At 45.3% G+C, this 23,683-nt stretch overlaps 1 protein-coding gene across 7 annotated transcripts in view; it reads right to left on the bottom strand.

Moving 5' to 3' along the window:
- The window catches only part of PTPRS (protein tyrosine phosphatase receptor type S), a 458,571-nt gene that overhangs the window by 18,666 nt on the left and 416,222 nt on the right, over positions 1 to 23,683 (bottom strand). For all 7 annotated transcript variants that reach the window (XM_088446483.1, XM_088446485.1, XM_088446484.1 and 4 more), the window contains 4 exons: positions 22,147 to 22,325; positions 21,728 to 21,854; positions 21,334 to 21,459; positions 19,942 to 20,096 (listed from right to left, as the gene is read on the bottom strand). In XM_088446483.1, coding sequence (XP_088302609.1) covers positions 19,942 to 20,096; positions 21,334 to 21,459; positions 21,728 to 21,854; positions 22,147 to 22,325 — 587 coding nt within the window. The remainder of the gene's footprint in view (positions 1 to 19,941; positions 20,097 to 21,333; positions 21,460 to 21,727; positions 21,855 to 22,146; positions 22,326 to 23,683) is intronic.

Below are 23,683 nucleotides of genomic sequence, written 5' to 3'. Positions count from 1 at the left end.
GAAGGCAGCTTCTGCATCCCTTGTTTTGGACCTGTACACCAGCAGCTTACGATTGTGTCGGGAGGCCATGAGCTTCACCTCTGGCAGGCCCCACTTGTCCACGAGTTGACAGACTTCTGGGTGAAGAGACCACTCTCCAGTATGCATGTTGTGACGGCTGAGGAAATCTGCTTCCCAATTTAGAAATACCGGGATGAACACCGCTGAGATGGCCGGAAGTGACATTCGGCCCATGTGAGAATACGTGACACTTCTGACATGGCTGACTGACTTCGAGTGCCTCCCTGGTGATTGATGTCCAATGGCCCTGGAAGGAGTGTTGACCAGTCACTGCATCAGCTGTCAGGAGGACCCATTCCGGGATTCAGAAGGGGCGACCCTGGGTTAGGTGTGCTGTTTGTAGCCACCAGGAGAGGGACCGACGCATCTCTGGAAAGAGCACGATCTCCTGGGACCTGATCCGGTGAGGTTAGGTGTTGCAGGGGCCTTGAGTGGAACTGAGCGTACTCCACCATGTTGAAGGTTGAGACCATGGATCCAAGAATTTGCATTGCTGATTGAATTGACACTCGGCGACTGTGGAGTAATCTGCACTCTCGTTGTTGCAGTGAGGAGATCTTGTCCGCTGTCAGGAAGATTCTCTGAGTCTGAGAATCTAAAAGAGCCCCCAGATGGACCATCTTTTGGGAAGAGCTCAGGGAGGACTTTTTCCAGTTGATTAGCCAACCATGTCTTTGCAGGAAAGCAAAGGTTACCTGTAGATGGTGGCAAAGAACCTCTGGAGAGCTAGCTAAGAGCAAGAGGTCGCCCAGGTATGGGAGCAGCTGGATTCCCTGAACCTGCAGGTGGGCTGCCATGGTAGCCATAATCTTGGTAAAGACCCGTGGAGCTGTAGAAGGTCCAAAGGGCAGAGCCAGATACTGAAAATGTTGCTCAGGACAGCAAACCAAAGGTATTGCTGGCGAAAGGGCGCTGTAGGTAAGCATCCTGAATGTCCAGAGATATCATAAAGTCCCCAGGCTCCATAGCTAGGACAATAGAGTAGAGTGTTTCCATACGAAATCTGGGCACTCTGATGAACTTATTCAGAGATTTTAGATTGAGGATAGGGCGATAAGACCTGTTTGGTTTCTGAACCAGAAACAGGGTGGAGTAATGACCTTTCCTTTGCTGTGACAGCAGAACTGAAATTATTACCTCCATTTGCAGCAAGGACTGAATGGCTTTTTGGAGGAGCAGGGCCTTGTATGGATACGAAGGAGGGCCTACTACAAAAGATATGGCATACCCGTGAGAGACCACTTCTTGTACCCAGGCGACTGTGGTACTCAGATGCCGATGCTGGGCAAACTGCAGAAGTCCGCCTCCTACTCTGGGATCTCCCAGGGGGAGGCCCGTCCCTTCAGGCTGAAGGCTTGTCCTCAGATTTGCCGGCTGGGTATTTGCAGAATTGGTCTTGAAGGCCTTAGTGGAAGCTGAGTGTCGAGGAAAGGATTGACCTTTAGCCCTGCCTTGGGAAAAAAAGGACCGGATCTGAGGTTTGGGCGTGGATGCTGAGGGTAGAAAAGCAGTTTTTGATGCTACCAATGTAGCTACGAGCTTATCCAAGTAAGGGCCAAACAGGATCTCCCCAGTGTAGGGTAGAGACTCTAAGGCCTTCTTGGTGTCAGTATCCGCCTTGCATGAACGAAGCCAAAGACTACGGCAGATAACCACTGAAGTAGCCAAGGCTTTGGAGGCCAGGAGACTATCCAAAGTCGATTCTCCTAAATAGGAGGCAGCATCCCTGATGTAGGCTATATAGGACATCTATTCTTGAGAGGCCTCTAAGGAGAATGATTCCTCTAGAGCATCTGCCCAGACTTCAATGGCCTTAGCCACCCAGGACGTGGCCAAAGCTGGACGAGCAATAGCTCCTTTAAGAGAATACACAGATTTTAGGCCAGCCTTAATCTTCCTATCCATTGGGTCCTTCAGTGAGGAAGCTGTAGAGATAGGTAAAATAGAGCTTTTATGAAAATGTGTGAGATGGGAATCTACTGCAGGGGGAGCTTCCCATTTGGCACAGTCAGCTACCGGAATAGGATAAAAAGAGATCAGGCGCTTTTGGCTTTTGGGGATGAAACTTTTTACCAGGAGTATTCCAACTGCTGTCATGTGTTCCGAAAGCTGATCTGAGTGAGGAAACTCTGCCAAAACCACCTTTTGTTTTTAAAACAGCGGGTGTTTTGGTTTGGGGGTGGGCTCATCATCTGTCATCTGGAGGACAGATTTGACCGCTCGCACTAAAGCCGGTATATTGACTCTAGACTGGTGTTCTTCCTCCCCTGAGGGAGACTCAGTATTAGAAAGATCAGCATCGTCTGCCTCTTCAGATGACAGTTCAGAATCTGAGAGTTGCGTAGACTGTGAAGGTAACACGGGACGCTTAGTAATTTAACTAGGTAGGGGCTTCTCACCTTGCAACATATTTTGAAAGGCTGTAGAGGTAGTCGCCAGACTCTTTACTGAAGAAGAGAACATATCTACCCACGGAGATGGCATTGGAGGTACCTGCATTGCTTGGACCTGTTGTGGTAACCCCGTACGGGGAATAACTGCCGGGACTGCTAGGCGGTCCACAATATTAGTCAGCACCTGACACAAGGAGGCCCAGGGAGGCTCTTGGGCAGGGGCTGGAGGGACTGACAGGCCTGGTGAAATATAATACTTTGCACAAAGTCAGTCCTGAATTAAATCCTCCTCAGATAAACTTGCTGTACAGGCTCTGTATAATCAGTGATCGCAGTGAGTGACCAAATTTGTGGGTCCCAGGGACCCACCACTTTAAAAAAAAAATGGGGTCCTACCGGACCATTTCTGGGTCCCATCATAATTTATGCTTTAGAGCTCCCCATATGCCTCAGACCTCCCCACATGCCACCACACATCCCCACATGCCCCTAAAATGCAGATCTGATAGCCCCAACAGCATCAGATATCCCCACAAGCCCCTTAAATTCATGTTTTAATGCCTCCATGATCTTTCAGGTAAAATGACTTGTCTGTTCACAAAACCTATAGTGAATAAGTAGGTTTACCATATCATCCCTTTAAATTGGGACGCTCATGGATTACACAGGTTCTGTGGCTCATTAAAACCAGGTGAAATCTAGGCATGAAGTCAGCCAGTCACAGAACCTTTGTAATTAATTCACGTGTCCCGTTTTAAAGTGATATTATGGTTAGCCACTTTAGGCAACAGGCATATTTATCAAAGGATAAATGCCCGGTCTTTACACATTATTTTGCACATTAATGCCCTTTACACATTATGCCACACAGCAAAGCCCAGCCTTTACACATTATGCCATGCAGTAATACCCCTTACAAAATGATGCCGCACATTAATGCCCTTTACACATTATGCCGCACATTAATGCCCTTTACACATTATGCCGCACATTAATGCCCTTTAGTCCCCCTATGCATTGCCCCAGCAGCAGTCCCCCTACGCATTGCCCCCAGCAGAAGTCCCCCTGTGCATTGCCCCTAGCAGCAGTCCCCCTGTGCATTGCCCCCAGCAGCAGTCTCCCTGTGCATTGCCCCCCACAGCAGTCCCCCTGTGCACTGCCCCCAGCAGCAGTCCCCCTGTAACAGTCCCCCTGTGCAGTGCCCCCAGTAGCAGTTCCCCTGTGCAGTGCCCCCAGTAGCAGTCCCCCAAGGTGCCCCCCGTATGCCTGTCACACCACCTATGCAGTCCAATGAAGGTATCTGCCCCCCTAATAGGTGTGAGTGACCTGGGCATTAGGCCCAGGCCACTAAAGGGCAAATAGGTGGGCCCTCTAGTGACCTGGGCCTAATGCCCAACTCACACACCTATTTGGGGGGCATATACCTTCAATTGGGCCTAATGCCCCCTATGTTGCCTGGGCCTTGTGCCCGCCTATAGACCCACAGGCCTATTGTCTGAATTTATGCCACGGGCCTAGTGCCCGACAACCCTGGTGGTCTAGGAAGGAGTAAAATACCGGTGGCCCAAGGCCGCCTACTGGTACGGTGAAAGAGGCTGCGGAGGGGAGCTTCGTTAGCTCTTTTGCTTTCCTCCCCCGCAGTCCTCTTTGGTCCTCAGCTTCAGTCTTCTGCCGCTGGCTCTCCCTGGCCAGCGGCATTGCCTCTTCCTTCTTGATCACGCCTCCTTCTGGCCTCCTGCGCGTCCGCCGGAACTGTTGCCGAGCCGCTCTTCTCTTCGGGAGGTCTTCACTCCTCCCCTCCGCCGACGGACTGAAAGTTCCCGCTCAGCGGCGTTATTCAAGATGCCGTGAGTGGGCGGGGCTATGACGCGGCGAGCCACGATTGGCTCATCGCGTCTGCCTCCTATTGGCTGCTGGACCGCGAGCCAAAAGCTTGCGGCCAGTGCCAAACAATTGCCGCCGCTACTTGGCTTCCGGGCAGCGATCTCCGCTCAGCTCGCGCCTGGAGCCAAGCTTCTCTCGCCGCCACAGGTGGAAGGGACCAGGCGGTCCCTTCACCAGGTCGCCACGGTGGCTTACCCGGCGCTGGGAACAAACACTGTCCCAGCGCCGGGCACGGACGCTGTGCCGATGCTGGGATCAGACACTTGATCCCAGCACGGCTTTCCACAACAACAGCCAATGAGTCTATCTGACTCTCATTGGCTGCTCTAACAGACAGCGTTATGTCTGTCTCTGCAGGGGGATGTGCTGTGCTGCAGCCAGCTGTCAGGGATTGGCCACAGCACAGCGCGTCCCCGGGGACCCGGCTACTTTAAAAAAGTGGGTCCCCAGTGCCCGATAGCGGGTAAAATACGCGCTATAGCGCGTATTTGCTAACACTGAGGATAGCAGTATAGGTGCAGCCGCTTGCTTGCTACTCTTGCTAGACATAGCTGCAAAGTAGTACAGCACACAGTATGGCACTGAGCAATATGCAACCACCAAAGTATGTGACAATCACCAAACACAAGTGGGCATGCACTATAGTGATTCTACCTATGGTTTAGATAAACTGCAGGAGATCACTGTTCAGATATGGCCCTGAGTGGAGTGCAACTGCACAGTATGTGACAACCTTCACAAATATAAGTATATGTGAAGTGCAGTAGCTTTTGACCCTTGTACACCGGTATATTAGGGCTATAAGAGAAAAAAAGGGAAAGATATAAGCTGACAGTATATGGAAAACAGACAGACAGACAGTGCTAGCATAAGTCACATACAATGCAGAAATAATATGGCTGCAAAGGGCACTACATTCAACTACACAGACCAAGTGGTACAGAGACCCAGTGGCTGGTAGGCTACAGCACTACATAACCTGACTCCATGGAGAGGTATGTAAGGGGACCAGACCCAGCATGTGGCTGTGCATTAGAGAAAATGGCCGCCGGAGATCTCTGAGAGTGCGGGGTCTGAGGAGGAGAGCAGCTCTGTGCGGCGAGACCACGGTGGAATGGCGCCTAGCGGCTGCTGAAACGGAATGGCTGACCTACCCATGCTGATTTTTAACCCCCGGGGAACTGGATTCCCAGTCTAGATGGTGTCCATGGTGGTCTAGTGAATCCCCCAGCCAGTTCTAGGTGTTCACACTCAGCGGTATGCGGTCAGGAAGCCGGCGGTCGAAATGCTGCCCACCAGCTTTCCAACTGTGAAATCGCGGCATGGGACTAATGATAGGCTTCGAAATCCCGACGCCTATCATTAGCCACCTACCGAAATTCCGACGCCCAGCATACCAAACGAAGGTAAGCCGGGCGTTGGGAAGAGGACAATCGCGCAGTGGTGGAGGTTTAGGGGCTTCCGGTGGGACTTAGGGTCAGGAACCCTCCCAGGAGAGGGTTAGGCTAGGGGAAGGGGGGTTAGGAACCCCTGGGGGGGAGGTAAAGTTTAAGGAACCCCATGGAGGGTTAGGGTGCGGGGACGGGGGTTAGGTTTAGGCACCCTTGTGGGGGAGGTTAGCGTTAGGCACTAAGGGAGAAAGAGGGTTAGGTATAGTTAAAATATTCACCCTGTCAGGATCTTCAGTTTTCTGCCTTCAGTCGTCAGTATTACATTCTGTCATACCGATTCCCACTCACCACCTCCGGTTTATCCCCTGAAACTGAAGGTAAGACTGCTAAACTGTCCCCTGAAGTCTGCGTTGCAGTTTGGGGTCCTCCCGTGGGACCGGCTAGCAAGGTCCCCGGGAGCCTCTGCCGAAAGTACCGAGTCGCTTACAACACTCATTCCCAACCAGGAAAAAACACCTCTTAGTGGATTTCTTACAGACAAATATCTTTCCTTAATACGGATTTTAACATCAGAATTATTGCTGCCCCACCAGATAGGTATTTGTCCTTGTTCGACACTCCGTGTAAGCTATTCACACTGCCATAGCTGCAGTTGCAGTTAACTGACAATTTTTTTTCCCAAAAACCGCTCAGAAATTTTAATTTTTTTTATTATGACTGACTAAGGTCAAGAACATCTTTTTAAAACTTATCCAACACAATTTTATAAAGAAAAATATTTTTTTAAACATCGTATTCAATAAAAATAGCAATTCTTATGGTATACTGCAATGATGGCCATTGACAGCTGTACCATTGATGGCCGATGGGTTCAACCATCAATAGAAACCATAGATTGTTTGAGACCACCGATGTTTCATTACCATTTGCAAACAATCGATGGTCTGTGGCCATCCCTAGTATACTGTATAGTATACCATCCCTAAGCGGGGGCCCCATATCGAGTCTTGATCGTACAGGAGCGCCATAATAAAAATAAAATTACCTACAGTGCAACCTTCGATTTGCCCAGCAGCTGCTCTGTCCTGTTTGCAGCTGCCAGGCTGCTGCCAGCAGGGGGGGGAGGGGAGGGAGAGAAGGACAGGGAAAGCCCGCCCTGGTGCGGTCGCATGTGACCGTGCTAGGTAGGTGGTTAAGGGCATGCTGCTATGCTGCTAAGTTTAGTCACAACCAAGGTTTTTGATACTGTGGCCTAGCCCTATTTGTTTACAGTCGTAGAAAAATTAGTCTTTGGTCTTTTATCCTATTGCAGTCATTCCCAACCTCGGTCCTCAAGGCACACTAACAGTCCTGGTTTTAGTGATAGCCATGCTGCAGCACAGATGGTTAAATCAAATTAACTGGGATACTAATTAAGTCACCTGTGCTTAAAGTATGGCTATCCTTAAAACCAGGACTGTTAGTGTGCCTTGAGGACCGTTGTTGGGAAACCCTGTCCTATTGTCATTATTTCTATTCTATGCCATCCGTGACTTTACTGGCAAATGGGGTCCTGGGTGATCCATCTATAATGCAACAGGGATGGAGGCAAGGTTACTCCCAGTCACTCCCTGGCTGTGGCATTACACCCCCGCTAATAGAGTCTGGTGCTGGTTATGGAAAATACAGGGGACCCCTACAAAATTTTGTCCCCTGTATTTCCAAAACCAGGACTGGCTCACTGAGCCCAGTGCTGATTGTACCAAATACAGGAGGACCCATACGCCTGTTGTCCCCCGTATTTACACAAACAGGACTCCGAAAAATGAGAGATATGGTAAGAACTTACCCTTGTTATCTCTCTTTCTTCGAAGTCTATATGGTCCACAGGGTTGACCTTGGGGTATAGGTTGGGAACCAAATCCGGGCACCACGCAGTTAAAGCTTTCAGCTCAAAGGATGCACTGGGTCCACTCTCCCTATAACCCCGCCCCCAAGCCACAGGCACCTCAGTTTGTAAGTAGCCAAAGGCCGAAGGAGGAAAGAAAGAGAGAAGACTGGAACACTCAAGAACCATACTCACAAAGAAGGAGACGGGAAACCGGTGACCAGTAACACAGCCCATATGAAGCCAGGTGCGTCAGTGTGGGTGCCCTGTGGACCCTATGAACTTCGAAGAAAGCGAGATAACAAGGGTAAGTTCTTACCATATCTCTCATTTTCTTCTTCAGGGTCCATAGGGGGCCCACATGGTTGACCTTAGGGATGTCCCAAAGCAGTCCTTATAAGGGTGGGGACGCTCCTGCGCTGAGAGGAGAATCTGTCGCCGAAAGGAGGCATCCTGAGTGGCAAAGGAATCCAATGCATATTACCTTAAAAAGGTGCGGACAGAAGACCATGTGGCCACCTTGCAAGGCAGAACAGCCGAGGCTCCACAGCGAGCCACCCACGAAGGGCCCACAGTCCGAGTAGAATAAGCATCAACAGAAACAGAAAGGCCTTCGTATGTGTAGGCCCCTGAGATAGGCATACAAAGCCATCCAGTCAATATCTGTTTACTGGCCGGACATCCTTTCCTGTGAAATCCAGAAATCCATAGACCACAAATAACGAGTCTGATTTCCTGAAGGAACTTGAACGGACCACGTAAATCCTGAGAGGCCGGACCACAGTCAATGAGGCCACCCCAGCCGATAGGACTGGAGACTGAAATGTCGGTACAATAAGTACCTGAATAATATGGAACTCAAAAACCCCTTTAGGAAGAAACACAGGGCAAGTTCGACTCACAACCCTGTCTTGGTGAAATATCCAGAAGAGGGAGCCCCATGAGAATGCTTCCAATTCCGACACTCTCCTGGCAGATGCAAACACCATAAGAAAGAGAGTCTAAGTCATAACCCACGTAAGGATTATCCAAACCAGTGGTTCACATGAAGGCCCCAGGCGGGCATGAAGAGCCACTGCTAAATCCCAGGAGCCTTTAGGGGGGATAAAGGGAGGAAATATCCAGAAAACACCCGTAAAGAAGGAACTGGATACCAGAGAGTGGAGCAATTCCACATCCGAACCATCCCGACATTGCAGAGACCCGCACTTTCAGGGAGGCCAGGCGGAAGGCTAGACTCAAGCCAGCTGGAAGGAATGCCAGAACATCTGGAAATCCTACACACCTGAGGATCCTACCTACAGGTACGATGCCATAAAAATTATGTATGCCACATTCTGAGGTAGATCCCAGCAAAAGCTGGCCTACACGCTCTAAACATGATGATGACAGAGCCAGAGAAGCCTTAGGACAACAGTAGGGACACAGTCAAAGACGGATCCAGGACCAGGGAAAGGCAAGGACACTGAGACAACAGGTCCGAATATTGAAGCAGCAGGAAAGGAGTGTCAATGGAGAGACTCCGAAAAAATAGTACCAGTGACGTCTGGGTCAATCTGGAGCCACCAGCAGGACAGTACCGCCGTCTTGATTGAACTTCCGAAGAACTTGAGGAAGAAGGGAGACCAGAGGAAACAGGTACACAAATTTGAAGGACCACTTCACTGACATCGCGTCACCGAAGGTTGCTTCAGCACCTTAGGTCTGGACCCAAACACCGGCAGCGTGTGATAGAGTAAGGAGGCCATGAGGATCACCTCTCTGGGAAGCCCCCTCTGCTCACTAGGAGTTGAAACCACTCTTGGAGAAAAGACTAGTCCCCTGAATGCACGTCATGACAGCTGAGGAAGTCCGCTTCCCAATGGAGAACTCCCAGAATGAACACTGCAGAGATGGCCGGGAGGAGACCCTTGGTCTGTGTCAGAATGTGTGACACTTCCATCATTGCTGCCCAACTTCGAGTGTCTCCTACATGTAAGCCACTTTTGTGACATTGTCAGACTGAACCTTTACAGCTTTACCGTGAAGTATGTGTTAGGCCAGAGTGAAAGCCCAAGACAGCTTGAAGATCCAATAAGTTGATTGGCAGGGCGAAATCGACAGACATCCAACTGCCCCGAAAGGAGTGCGGACCAGTCACTACGCCCCAGAGATTGGCGTCTGTAGTAAGGATTACCCTAGATGAGATGGCCATAGACACCCAGATAGAGACAGACGCACCTCCGGAGACAGCATCATCGTCTGAACAGTGATCCACTGGAGAAACCCGTTCCATCTGTAGAGGATCAGTTTTTGCAATGGCCTGGAATGGAACTGAGCATATTTCACCCTTCCGAAGGAAGACACCCTGGATTCCAGAACCTGCAGTACAGAGTGTAATGACACTTGTCAACTGTGGAGACATCCGCGCACTTGTAGTTGAAGAGTGGAGATCTTGTCTGACGTCAGAAGGAATCCAGCAGGGCTCCCAGATGAATCATACCCTGTGAGGGATTCAGGGAGGACTTTTTCCCAGGTGATTAACTATTCGTGCTTGTGAAGGAAAACAATGGTTAACTGGAACTGGCCTTAAAGTATCTTGGTGATCCTGCTAAGAGCAGGAGGTCGTCCGGATACAAGAGCAGTCGGATACCCTGAACAGGTGGGCCGTCACAAAAGTCATAAATCTGGTAAACCCTGGTGGGGCTGTGGACAGGCCAAAGGGCAGAGCCTAAAAATTGGAAGTGTTGCTGTGGCACAGCAAACCTGAGCGAACGCTGATGAGAGGGCTCTCTAGGTACCTGTAGGAACGCGTCCTTAATATCCAGCAATACCATAAAGTACCCAGGTTCCACAGCTCGGATGATGGAGCGTAGTGGTTCTCTCCTGAACCTAGGCACCTTTGTTCAGGGATTTGAGATAGAGATATGGCCAATGAGGACCATTCGGCCTCTGCCCCAGAAAGAAAGTAGAATAAGCAGTCCCTCGCTGAGATAGCAGAGCTGCCATAATGACCCCTGCTTACCGCAAGGACTGTATAGCTTTCTGGATCTGTAAGGCCCTTGTTCGGGTCTGAAGAAGGCCTGTGTAGCAAAACATGTGGGGAGGCCGTCTGAACAATGAAAGGGCGTACCCGTGAGAGAAATCAACTCTTACCCAAGCATCCGTGGTGACTTGACACCAGCAATGGGTGAACTGAAAAAGTCGGTATCTCCCTCTGGGATCCCCCAGATGATGACCTGTCCCGTCAGGATGAAGGTTAATCCTTAGGTTTAGAAGCAGGACGTCTCAATGTTCAGGTCTGCTCGGTATCGGGTATGGCGGCCCTCGTGGAGGCTGACAGCCTAGGAAAAGACTGGCCTTTAGGCTGTCCCTGAGGACAAAAAGACTCAACAGATTTAGTCCGAGGCCTTGTAGTGGGAGTAGCTGAAGGCGGAAATTTAACCGTTAGTGATACCTCCAACGTTACTACAATCTTGTCAAGGTTAGGACCAAACTAGATCTTCCCAATATAGGGTATCCATTTTAAGGTCTATCTTGGAGTCCACCTCTGCCTTCCAAGAGCGCAGCCATAGGGTACGGCGGCGGATACAGTTGCAACTGAAACCCTGAAGGTGAGGAGACTGGCATCCAATATAGGTACTCAAACATATGAAACTGCATTTTTTATGTGAGCAACAAAAGACATCTGATCCCCAGAAGTTTCTGAGGGAAACAGCTCTACAAATGCATCAGCCCAGGACTCAATAACATTAGCCAACCAATGCGAAAGCCATGGTTGGACGGGCAAAAACCCCTGAAAGTGAGTATATAGATTTCAGGCAACGTTACCAGCTATGGATCCGCCAAATCCGTCCGGGCAGTAACGGGAGGCGTAGTAGCGCTCTTAAACAGACAAGTAACATGAAAATCCACCCGAGGAGGTGATTCCTATTACTTGTAATGACCCTCAGGGAATGGGAAACATAAGGCCAAACGCTTTTGTGATGCCTCTTTTGTAGTGATAGCCAGATTCCCGCCATGTGATCCACTCGCTGGTCAGAGAAGGGGAACACAGCCGAAGACAACAATGCTGAAACTGAGGGTGTTTTGATTTAGGTGCAGGTTCGACATCCTCTATAACTAGGATGGACTTGACCGCCAGCACCAAAGCAGGGATAATACTGGATTTAGGCTCCCCCTCGTGTGAGAGGGAAGCAGTCAGATACATCATCCAGTTCACCCTTGGCTGACGATCCATGTTAGACAGCAGTGCAGACTGGGAAGTAACCACAAGGTGTTTTATTACACCATTTTGTGTTTCATAGAAACGACATCCAACCAGGGTGGCTGCTTTGACAATCCCTACAAGGGTAATGCCAGACTCTAGTGGTACCTGAGGGAATTGCATGTACTGTGAAAAACCCCGGTAGGGAGCGATAGTCTGTGTCACAGGAGTAACCCGCAAGAAACTGCGAGATACCCTGAGCTGAAAGTAACCCCAAGTAAGTTACGAAAATGTGGGCCACCAGGCGATCTGCAATTGAGGCCAGGCTCTTGAGAAAGAAACCGCCCAAGGGGATCCTGTAAGGGGCCCAGACGGCGCAGTATACATAACCCTTTCTGAGTCAATCCTCCGTACACAAACCTGCAGTCCATGACTTGAATGAAAAATGGGTACAGTATTGTGCTCTATTTTCTGGTCATCCTTGTGGAAATATCAAGCAGCATTATACTGGTCCTGACTGACGCTAGGATTAGCTGCAGGGACCCATTACCAGCGTATGCAACACTCATCTAAAATATGGCAACGTGCAGCATGCAACAGTATGTGACAAACCTCACAATTATTGACAAGTATATATATGTGAGGTCTCAGAACCAACCTAAGTACACCTGTATTAGGGCAGATTGTAAAGAAAAGGGATAGATATATACTGACAGGTGAGGGAATAAAGCACAGACAGTCAGCACTAGCATAAGTCACATACAATGCAGAAATATATATACATAAACATTACATATAATATCCTGCAAATGGCACTGCATTCAACTGCCCAGATTCAGTGTCTGCGAAGGCTATAGCCCTGGTGGTCTAGTGGACACGCGGGGTATGAAGGGGGCCCGCCACCACTGCCAGCGCCTCCGGTCTGTCCCCAGAGACCGGAGGCATCGGACTGCATAAATGCGCGGATCACCGCAAGCTTACCTTACCTATCTCCTGGGCGCCCGCAGAGTCCGGCTAGTACAGACTTTGGGGTTCCGCCAAGATTCCCAGATCTGTACTGGCGTCTCGGCGCCGGTGGGGTGGAGAAATGGCAGCTTGGACGTCCTATGGACAGTCAGACGCTGCCGCTCTGAAGAGTCTAAAATTAAATAAAAAACTTTAAACTCATAAAATAAAAAGTAGCTTAGGGGCTACTAATCAGCCCCCCCTGCGTTAACGGTGACCCGACTTCGGCCGGGCACCAACTTAAAACTGAGGTGCCTCTGGCTTGGGGGCGGGATTATTGGGAAAGTGGACCAAGTGCATCCTGGGAGCTGAAAGCTTTAACTGCATGGTGCCCGGATTTGGTTCCCAAACTATACCCCAAGGTCAACCCTGTGGACCCCCTATGGACCCAGAAGAAGAAAGTCCTTTTTATACAGATACATGCACGGATCTCACTGATCTGTGCATGCATCTATGTCTAAAGCAGGCATGGGAGGGGAGTTGGAATGTCTGTTAAGTGACGGTCGCTTCGTACAGGTCTGACGACATATCATTTGTCATTTGGTAGTGCGTACACACTGCACAATAAGAGGAGAATCATTAACAACATTGACAGATCTTCCTGCATGTACAAAAGATCTGGAGATGCGACCAACGACCCGTGGGAACACGCATCGGGATCGTAATAGAGTGTACACACTGGACGATATGCCATTCCGATGCATTGGAATCAGCCAAATCGTTAAAGATATCATCTAGTGTGTAGGGGCCTTAAGTCCTTGAGTCTCTATTTACATCCTAAAATCACTACACCTGCTTGGAGCGGTCACTTCTCTCTGACATGGGTAAAATCCGATAGCTCTCAACTCCCAAAGCGTCCATCAAACTTACATTGTATTAATATCACTGGAGCGATTTCTGCCATTTCAACAGAACTAGAGAAGAGCATTTTCTACTAATGAACCTTGGAAGCAATAGCCTGATTAAAATGGTCACGTTTCCATGCTTAATGTATCTGCTGCAAAGTTTGCCTCTTCTGCTTACACAGGCAGATGTGTAAAATCTTCATACTTTATTTAGAAAGTTTATTTGGAAGGGTAAACAACCACACATAGTTCTAGTAAAATTGCAGCAATCAAAATCTAACGGGAGCTTAACTTCCCAAATGTGCTACACTACAATCACGCTAATCTTTTGAGGTATTTGCGTTATTGGATACACAATAGAGATATGTACGCCCACTCTTCCCTTGAGAAACATTTCCTGGTAAGGAGCAATTTCCTCAGATTCCTTCACCAACATGATGCTGAAATCTTCCAGGAGGTGAGGGACAACCACTGCTATGGACCACACATAGATTGTGGCATATCCTGAGACATAGATATAATCTTTACACTCACAGATCTTTGTTTCTGCCATTTCTGGAAAACTCTGGGTTCCAAAACAGTTGAGCAGAAATTAAATTTAATGTATGGCTAAAAGAAGGGGCGAAGTATATTGGTAATCTTGTAGATTACCCCTCTAGAAAACTGATGACATTTGCTCAGGTGGTGGACAACTATACACTTCTTAGACACTGCACCATTGCATTTTTGCATGCGGGACTGGCAGCATCAGTTTAATGTGTTACTTCGGCCTCCACTGACTTTGCAACAGGCTATATCTATACACTATGCTGCTTTGCATACAATTATTGATCACTCACACTTTCTCTGGCATGAGTCAAAGGTTACACTCTCCTGTGAGGTACTAGTTAAGGCTCTCCATGCTCACCCCCAATCTTTGGCAGGAATGTCCTCTTCACACGAATGCTTGCAATTGTCACATACCGCAAGTATATAGTATAAATATAGTATATTATTTTTGGAGATGCCCACTCCTCCTAATTCTGGCTTCAAGTCAGACAATTTGCTATAGATAAGTTAGTGAATTATTTACCGTTTTCGGGCAAGTATGTGCTCTTTGGTATTATGCCCAGCGGACAGAGAATCAAAAGGGTGTAAGAAATTAGTACTAGCCATTAGATTAGTGCAGCAGCACGGAAGACTGTATTAAAAACCTGGATTACTCTGATCCCACCAACCTTAAGGCTAATTAGGGATAAGTGCTTTTACATTTTATAAGGATTGGTTGGAAACCACCTTGGATAAAGAGAGATTGATACCAACATTGTTTGATACATGGGAGAGTTATATTGCCATTCTTTCACAAGACTTTCAGAGGCACATAGAGGATTAATTTAAAACTACATTGTTTCATGAGTACCGCATGCTGTCCATGATCCTCCTAAATTATTAGATACTTAAAGTATGAATTAAATTTTTCATATATTCTTTATGTCAGACGTTTGCTGCATAGCTCCATGCCCTTCCTTTTATTTATTAACATTCTTTTCTCTATATAATTATATAGATATTGGATTTCTAATCTATATAGTATAGAGGAACAGGATAAGGAGAACATTTTTTAAATGACTATTTCCAAAGTAACAAAATGATGTTGAATTCTTGCTTTAACTTTACTGTTTGACATTGGAATACTTGTTATTGACTTCTGTATTTTTTATTCCCCATAACTCTTTGTTCGAATGTGTTAATATTTCTTACTGTGATTTATTGTAGTGCTTTAATAATAAGAAGTTAGTAAGTTACAATAAGTGCAAGGGAGGAACTTCTAATTTATCATCATTAGCCTTATATTGGGACTATTTTCCAAAATATGCTGTGTTCTTCAATATATTAGTCATTGCTGGGATGTACTATTTATCGGTCATTATTATATAATATAATAGAGATTCTTCTGCTGTAAATTCCCTTGAAAGCTATGTACTAAAGACCCATGAGAAGGAAGCGCTAACCAGCTGCCAAAACGGAAAAGGGAAGCCAGCAGCGGCCGCATGCACAGTATACCTGTCAGCTGGGAGGATTCCAAAGATCCTGCAGTGAAGCTCAATAAGGTCTGTGTACCAGGCACACCTATACATCAGTTGCTGGTTTATGAGTGCAGAATCACACCAATATGATCATTATTATATACTGGCTATACCTGAAATGAACAGTATAGTATAGTGATCATAAAATGACATCCTGATTGAATATGGCTCTGCCAGCTCCCTCCGCTGTGTTGGCTAATGCGCACACATCAGGGCTCCACTGGCCCAACAGTTACACATGGACTGGAATGATCAGATTCTTGAATTCATCTCTCTCAACTACTGCCTCTCTCTTGAATTAATTTCAAATCTCTCTTCTCCCTGTAACCATTTCTCTGCTTATCTTTATGGACCTCTCTCCAGCCTTCAACACTGAACAGATGTGTCCACATACATCTAGCCTCCTGGCACGTTAAACAGCCCTTCTAGTCGCACCATGCCGTGGCGTAACTCGGTAGCACTGAGCGTCTTTTCGTGCGTCTTTTTACTTTCAAATGCGTCTTCTTCACACAGTGATGTGAATAGATAGCACAATCAGCTTCTGCTGATTAAAATAATATGCAGCATGCCTATGTTCTCTGTGCATCTGCTGGTGTATCTGCATGCTAAACACTACATTACAGTGCTACAGCCATGGCCGTCGCTTCCATTAGGCAGGTTTAGGCAGCTGTCTAGAGGGCGCCAAGTCCGCCTACCATAAGCATGTCTTTGATGGGGACATACAGAACTTGCATCTCCATGATGCTGGTGGCAGCAGCGGGCCGGGTGCTAGCAGATGCAGTTGCTGCTGCTTTCCCCTGCTATTGTCTCTGGGCTAGCCACACACATGTGCTGTGCGGTCTCTCTTTACACACAGCTCGGCAGCTCCCGTCCCCTGCCATTTCCTCCTCCCTCACTCCCCAGCCAGGCACAAAGTAACTCCGCCCCCTAAATGAAACACTGAGGGGGGTATTCAATATGGGAGCAAAAAGTCCGGGCTGGACTTTTCGCTCAACATCGGAGGTTTTACGGGGATAAAGTATCAGGCGTGTGCCCGCTTTATCCCCGCATTCGATTTGAAAGCTGCGAAAACGGGACCCGGCGGAAAGGTATCGAAAAAAAATCAGAAATTTTCGGGAAAACATCCAGGGACCCCCCTAAAGATGTCCTGACATGGGGGATTATTATGGGTACCCCTGTTTTGGCCTGCGGAAGGTAAGTGTGGTTTTTAAATTAGATGCGGCAGGTGCTTTTTTCCCGACAGGGAAGAAGGGGTGAAGAAGAGCACTTTAAAAAAAAAAAAAAAAAAACTAGCTAGGTGCATCAAATTTGGAGTACATGAAAATGGGTGCAAGCATATTTTTAAGTCCCTACGGTGCATTTTTAAAATTCTTCAAAAATACACCTGCTGCTACTACCCGCAATGAAGAAAACACCTGCCGCATATTTGGGAACCCCCCCCTGAATTAATTTTGTTATTTTCAAACTTGTTCCCCATATTATTTTTTTCACCCTAAATTTAAACTTTATTTTTTGGGGTGTTTTTTTTTTTTTTTTTTTACTTTTTTCGACACAAATCTTTTTTAGGGGACTCTCCCAGGGGTGCAAGCAATTTTTTTAAGGCTGCACCCCTAAACCCCAATTCTGCACTTTTTTTCGCAACCTATTCAGTGGTGAAAAGTTATCCCCGTTTTATTTTCAAAGACTTTTCGCCGGTGCAAATAGACTTTGATATTGAATACAGGGATAATGAAAATAGGCGAAAAGGACGTCATCAGCGATAAGTTATCGCCGATAACGGCTTTTTTGCTTCAAATTGCATATGGCCCTGAGTCGAAGAGCTGGTCTGTGATGGGAGAGAGCAGCAACTGCATGCTGAGAGAGACAGGCTGGAGGTAAGTACTGTGTTGTGTCCACCCAAGATTTCAGCACCTGCAGTTATTTACTTTTGTTTGCTGAGGTTTACAAACACATCTGTGTCACTCCCTCCCTACTCCCTGCTGCTGGAGATAGAGCATCTCAAGGTCTCCCAAGCACTATAAGTGTGCATGACATGTGGGCAGATAGGGATCTGGACAGTGGAGGCTATGGAACATAGGAAGATCCCTTCATATCTACTACTCTGCATTCCTCCTGCTGTAAGAGGTCTTGGTAAAAGGACACACAGACATCCTGAAATGTCAGCCTCCTTTTAGGTGAGATTTATTTTATTTTTACAAATCCTTTGCTATGTTTGTTATTCATAATATGGTCTTTAATGCAAATATAAATATATACTGTATTTCTTTTTTTGCTGGGCTTATCAAAGTATAATTTTTGTTAAACAGACGTTGTTGTTGTTTGCTAATATGTCTGTTTTATCGTTTTTTGTAAGCTTTAAAGACCTTAGAGTCAGATGTAAATGGAATATGCGGCCTTTTTGGCTGCAATTTGCATTTTTTCAGTGCACCTGTGCATCTTTTTGCAACTGCAGTCTAACTTCCGTTTGTGTACTACAAGATAGCTGGAGTGTATGTGTGGGTTAGGGTTTGGAGAAAGCAGGGGCGGCGTTGTGAACCTTTGCCTAGGGCGTCTTGAAACCTTGCACCGGTCCTGGTTACAGCCGCTGACACTGTAATCCGCAGTCACTCAGAGAACATGGGCACGCTGCATATCATTTTAATCAGCAGAAGCTGCTTGAGCAAATAAGATACATTTGAAGATAAAAAGAAGCATGAAAAGACGCTTGGCGCTACCGAGTCACACTGAGCTCCGGCGTTATGTGTGGCGCAACATGTAGTGTAGAGGATAGATGTATGTGGGCATATCTGTATACTACCCTCTTCTCCTGGGCTCTCAACATGCCAATGTACAACACAATGCTTTCTTCTCCCTCTACCCCTCCTCACCTGGTAAACTAATTCTATAGTATCACCTCTAAACTGATAACACCCAAACTCCTCAACCCCACCTACAAAGCCCCTGCCCTCTGCACTCTCCTACATTCCTACATTCTTCACACTCTTTTACGGTCTCTCTGATTAGCTCACAGCTATCTTTCCTCTAATGTGGTAACCAAGCCTCATGTCTGCCTCCAAGGAGGCTCACACGCTACAACCCATCTCTAGTACCTTCTTCCTCATTCTATCACACTCTCCTCCAGTCTGCAATGCTTTAAATGGTACCTAAAACACACCAGTTCAGCCAGGGCTACCAGTTCACCACCAAACTCCCCCTACCAGCACCTCATCTATGTGTCACTATTCCCATTAGAATGTAAGCTGAAATGAGCAGGTACATTATTTCTCTGGTTTCCTCTCCTTCTTGCCTCCTATGATGCCTTACCCACGTTTAGCTCTTTCCTGTCTCCCAGTTTGGGTTTATCATGCTTCCTTTATGTCCTACGCTATGTCTACATCCAACAATGTCCCAAGCAATATGCTACCCATGTTATACTTATAAATTGCCTTTTGTAATACTATTTGTGTTAGGTTACCTTGTTTCAGCTGTGTAACTTGTACTAAGTAATGTTAATTGAGTAGGTTTACCCATATTGTACTACCACTCTGTACAGTATAGCACTGTGGGGCACTTTAAATAAACATTAATAATAATATTGGCAATAAAGAAATGCCTGCCAATATATGAATCTAATGTATATTACTATTTTTTCTCATTTGGGTCTGAAAATAACCTTTTCGTTGCTGCAGATATTGAATATTAAATGTGCAGATACTCTTTCTACACATATTCATTAACATCTTCAATATCTTATTATTATTACCCAAATAGTTAGTAAACTCTAATACTTACAGTGACTAAATGACTCGTAGATTTTACTCACTACCTATTCAGCATCTAGAATCCATCTAGAATTTCTTAACTAGTGTTATCCCTTATGCTTCAGTGCCCTGAGAGAAAGTTGCAATTTCTTTTTTATTTGGCATTTTTAGAACAATACAGAGGTAAATGTACTAAAGCGAGAGTTTTTAGAAATGAGTTTTAAAAGCGATGTTGCCCATAGCAACCAATCAGATTCTAGCTATTTTCTTCTAGAAGGTTCTATTTAAATGTTAAATAGAATCTGATTGGTTGCTATGGGCAACATCACTTTAAAAACTCACTTCGAAAAACTCTCACTTTAGTAAATTTACCCCATATTCTTATATTTACAGAACCTAGTAAACCAACACAACTGATCTAATGTTCAGAATCAATACATATTATGGTAACATTGAGTGGTTGCTTTTTAATGGACCACATCAATTTCTGACTTTTATACCTACCTGCAATGAACAGATATTGGTCCATCTTGACCAAACTGCTCTTTTGTCTTGTGTACTTGGCCAATGAAATCGATGAAACCTTCTCCCGATTTTGGCACTCCTTGTTCTGGCCAATCAGTGAACTGAAACTGTCGTACCGTGCGAGATTGACCATCCTGTGTACAGAGAGGGTAAATTGCTTATTCGCATGGAGTCTTTAACAATTTCACTATTTCTAAATCCTATTTTTACTTGTTCTGTCCTATTCAACTCAACACAAAAATTATTCTTAATCTGCTGTCCCTCTCCAAATTTACAGAAGATCACCTATTTTTGGCTACTTAGCAATCTGTTACCAAAATGTACAAATGTTATTAAGGTTCCTTATATAGTATTTTGATAATTTAAACACAACACAAGACATTTCGTTTCAACAATTCAGTATACATAATAGCACATTTTAGAAAATATTAATAAATATACAGTAACTAAACTGCAGTAGAACTGGGTATGAAATAAACACACACTGCGACTCCAAACCTCAGGTAAAGGAAGGGTTTCCATTTTGGGACCATACCCTCAGGGGGTCATTGTCATTTGTACAGAAAGCACTACCTATTGCGGGTCTCGGTCAGTGTGAGGCGAAACTAAGCTGTCTCTGTCAGAAAAATTAGATTGGGTCCATCAGTGTGGGTTCTGGGCACTCTGAACCCTCTTCTTCCCACACACACATACGTGTGCCACTGTCACTTTATGTTTGGGGACCTTCCCTATTTATTTTATGTTAGGAATTACTCCCCTATTTGTTGTATGTTGGATGTCTCGCCTTTATGTGTTATAAGGTAAGGGTAACCACTTTAAACTAATATTATTCAACAACTTTGCATACCATAATGAATTAGAATCTATTTACATCTTTTGTGACAGTTGTTTATATTGAGGTAAACGTATTATTATTTTAAAATTATATAGTCAAATAAGGCAAACATGTACAGTTAGTCTTAGTGAACGTAGTGAATGCTACCCCCCCCCCCCCCACAAGATATTTTACTACAAGTTACTTATACTGTATGAGAGGTATGATGTAAGTACAGGACCTAAAACACTGTCTCAGTGTCACTGTTTTGCCAACATTGAGACCTGAGACATATCTCCTGATGTCACCATTGTGATATTAATTCTCAATATATTATAGGGCCCCTTTGAGTGCGGTGTACAGCAATCAGATGCAAGAATCCGTAAACAACAGCTCTGTTCACTATAACCAGACCAGAGGCTTTAATTAATAATCGTCATGTAGGATGCCACCTTGGGCACAAATGACTATGAGTCAGGAAGTGGTTAAAATAAATACACCTTATATCTAATATTTTACTTAAATGACTAGATTCTACAATCTTCCTATTGACTTACCCTAGCATCTGTAACCTTAAATTCCCTCAGGATGTACTGAGGCATATTGTATTCAGCCATTGGATCCACTACGAAGTATTGATATCGAGCAGAGCGCTCAGCTGGCCAATACTGATGACACTTTTCCTATAAAAGAGAAAAAATACATGTAGTAAGAATGTTTGGCGATCTATATAACGTGTGTCACTTTGGGATCTGTACAGAAATAACTACTGCTATAATGATGGCTAAAATGGGTCAGTATATTGTTTTTGCCAAGTACATTGACACACGTGTGTATGCTATATACACTCTTCTTGGTTATAATGTTGCTAACTATAGGCATTGACAGAGATAATTTATGTCATGCTATGAACTATCCATTGGTTCTATTGCTAAAATATAAATAACTCACTCTGCCCATTTCTCTAAGCTTTGTTAACATTACAACAATTGTGGAGTTATTTTCCCATAGCATTCTCCAGAAATCTTCAGTAGTCTCTGCAAGAGGCCCTTGAGTTGCAATGTAGGCTTTTTGTTGCCTGAAAAAAGACACAAACAACTTATTAATTCTTATACAGAATTATCACTCCCAGTGCTGGTAATATAGATTTTTCAGGGGATGAGGCTACCCCTCTGCTCTTCTGAACATGTTTGGGAACTGAAGGGCCAAAATGGGCTACGGGGCATGTGCTGACCCCTGCACTTATGCAGAAGGGCAGAGGGGAATTTTAGGAAGGTTGACTGGCATCACTCCCCACTGCAGCCCCCAAATTGTGATATGGAGTGTTATCTCTCTGCCTGCACCTGAGTAATATACAGAACATGTCTCACCTGTATCCATCTATGAAGCTGGCATTGATATAATCTGACCCTTCTACTCCTCTGATTGGCTGTAGGCAAACCCTTGTGGTCTCATATGGCATGATGTTAACAAGGCGATTCTTAAATTTGTTGCATGGAAGATTGGCACTGATGAATCTGGAAGTGTGAGCTTTTGAATTGGCTAGGCGCTGAAGGTAAAACAAAACAAAAAAAAAAGCTTTATTGCATTTTGTAAATGTATACATATATAAAAGAGCAAATACTTGGATGTATGCAGGAAGCAACAATTATTTGCACATACTGTACATTTATGATTTATTCAATGATGAAGAAAATATGTATTTCCATGCAGTAGAGGAGCATTGTGTGGCAGATACATTTCTTGTATTACACAGAGTAATTGAAGGATGTGCAATAATTTGTACAGTGTTTATTTTCTATTGATTACAGTGCTTTTTGTATGAAACCTGTTTCAGGAACAGTTTTAGATGTGATTAAAATTTAATTTTATTAATATAAATAAAACTTGTTATCAAGTGAGCACTATTAGTCATTTTAAGACTCATATGTATATACAATTGACTTAAAAGTAAAATTAGACATTAGAGGCACTTCATAAAGCAACTTTAGTCCATATTTGTTGAAGATCCATTTCAAGTATTTATTAAAGCAGATAAAAGTTACCATATTTTAGTAAACTTAAGGCAAAAATATGTATGTGTCATGCACACACAAGACTAGAAAGTAGACTTAATTAGGTAGTATATACTTTAATGGTTGTGTTAGCTCTATTACTAAGACCTAAATCATTTGTGTATCCGATCTAATTAAGAGTCTGTTACAGTTTAGCACCTTATGGGGTCCTGTTGTATGTAACAATGATTTTGCAGATATTTTATTGCCTCCCCACATAGGTCTCTCTATTAAACATCACGTTATTTCACTGACAGAACTACATTATTATAAATTCAGTCGTTAAAATTATATAAGCAAATAGGGATTTTGTTTGTCCTGTATAAATCCAGTTTTATACACAACACCTACACATCTGGAAGCTGGAGGAAGAAGCTTGGATAGGGAAGGTTGCAGTTTTTTAAATGTTATTTCTTTGCAAAAGCTATATTTGTAAGTGACATTAGGCCCATCCTACGCTGTCATTTAAACACTTCATGTGACATTTTGAACACAAGTGAAAAGTATGAAAAAATAAATAAAATCCATTCTATACACAGTTATGTCATATTTTCAGATGCTGTTGGCTGCATTTCAGTGCATATCACCACGCATCCATTCAGTCCACAGACCTCTAGTGCATTATGTATATATCCACTAGGGCAGCGGTGGCCAACCTGTGACTCTTGAGCCACATGCAGCTCTTCCATTGTCCTGATGCGGCTCTCCTGCCTGACACTGACTGCTTGAGTGACACATGGAGAGGCTGCTGTTGTGACATATCAGGGGCCGCTGGAGTGACACATGGAGAGGCCGCTGTTGTGACATATCAGGGGCCGCTGGAGTTATGCATGGAGAGGCTGCTGTTGTGACA

Source organism: Taudactylus pleione, unplaced genomic scaffold, assembly GCF_031769625.1.
Source record: "Taudactylus pleione unplaced genomic scaffold, aTauple2 ptg000399l, whole genome shotgun sequence".
Classification (NCBI taxonomy): domain Eukaryota; kingdom Metazoa; phylum Chordata; class Amphibia; order Anura; family Myobatrachidae; genus Taudactylus; species Taudactylus pleione.
This window is presented reverse-complemented; position numbering and strand designations above follow the sequence as displayed.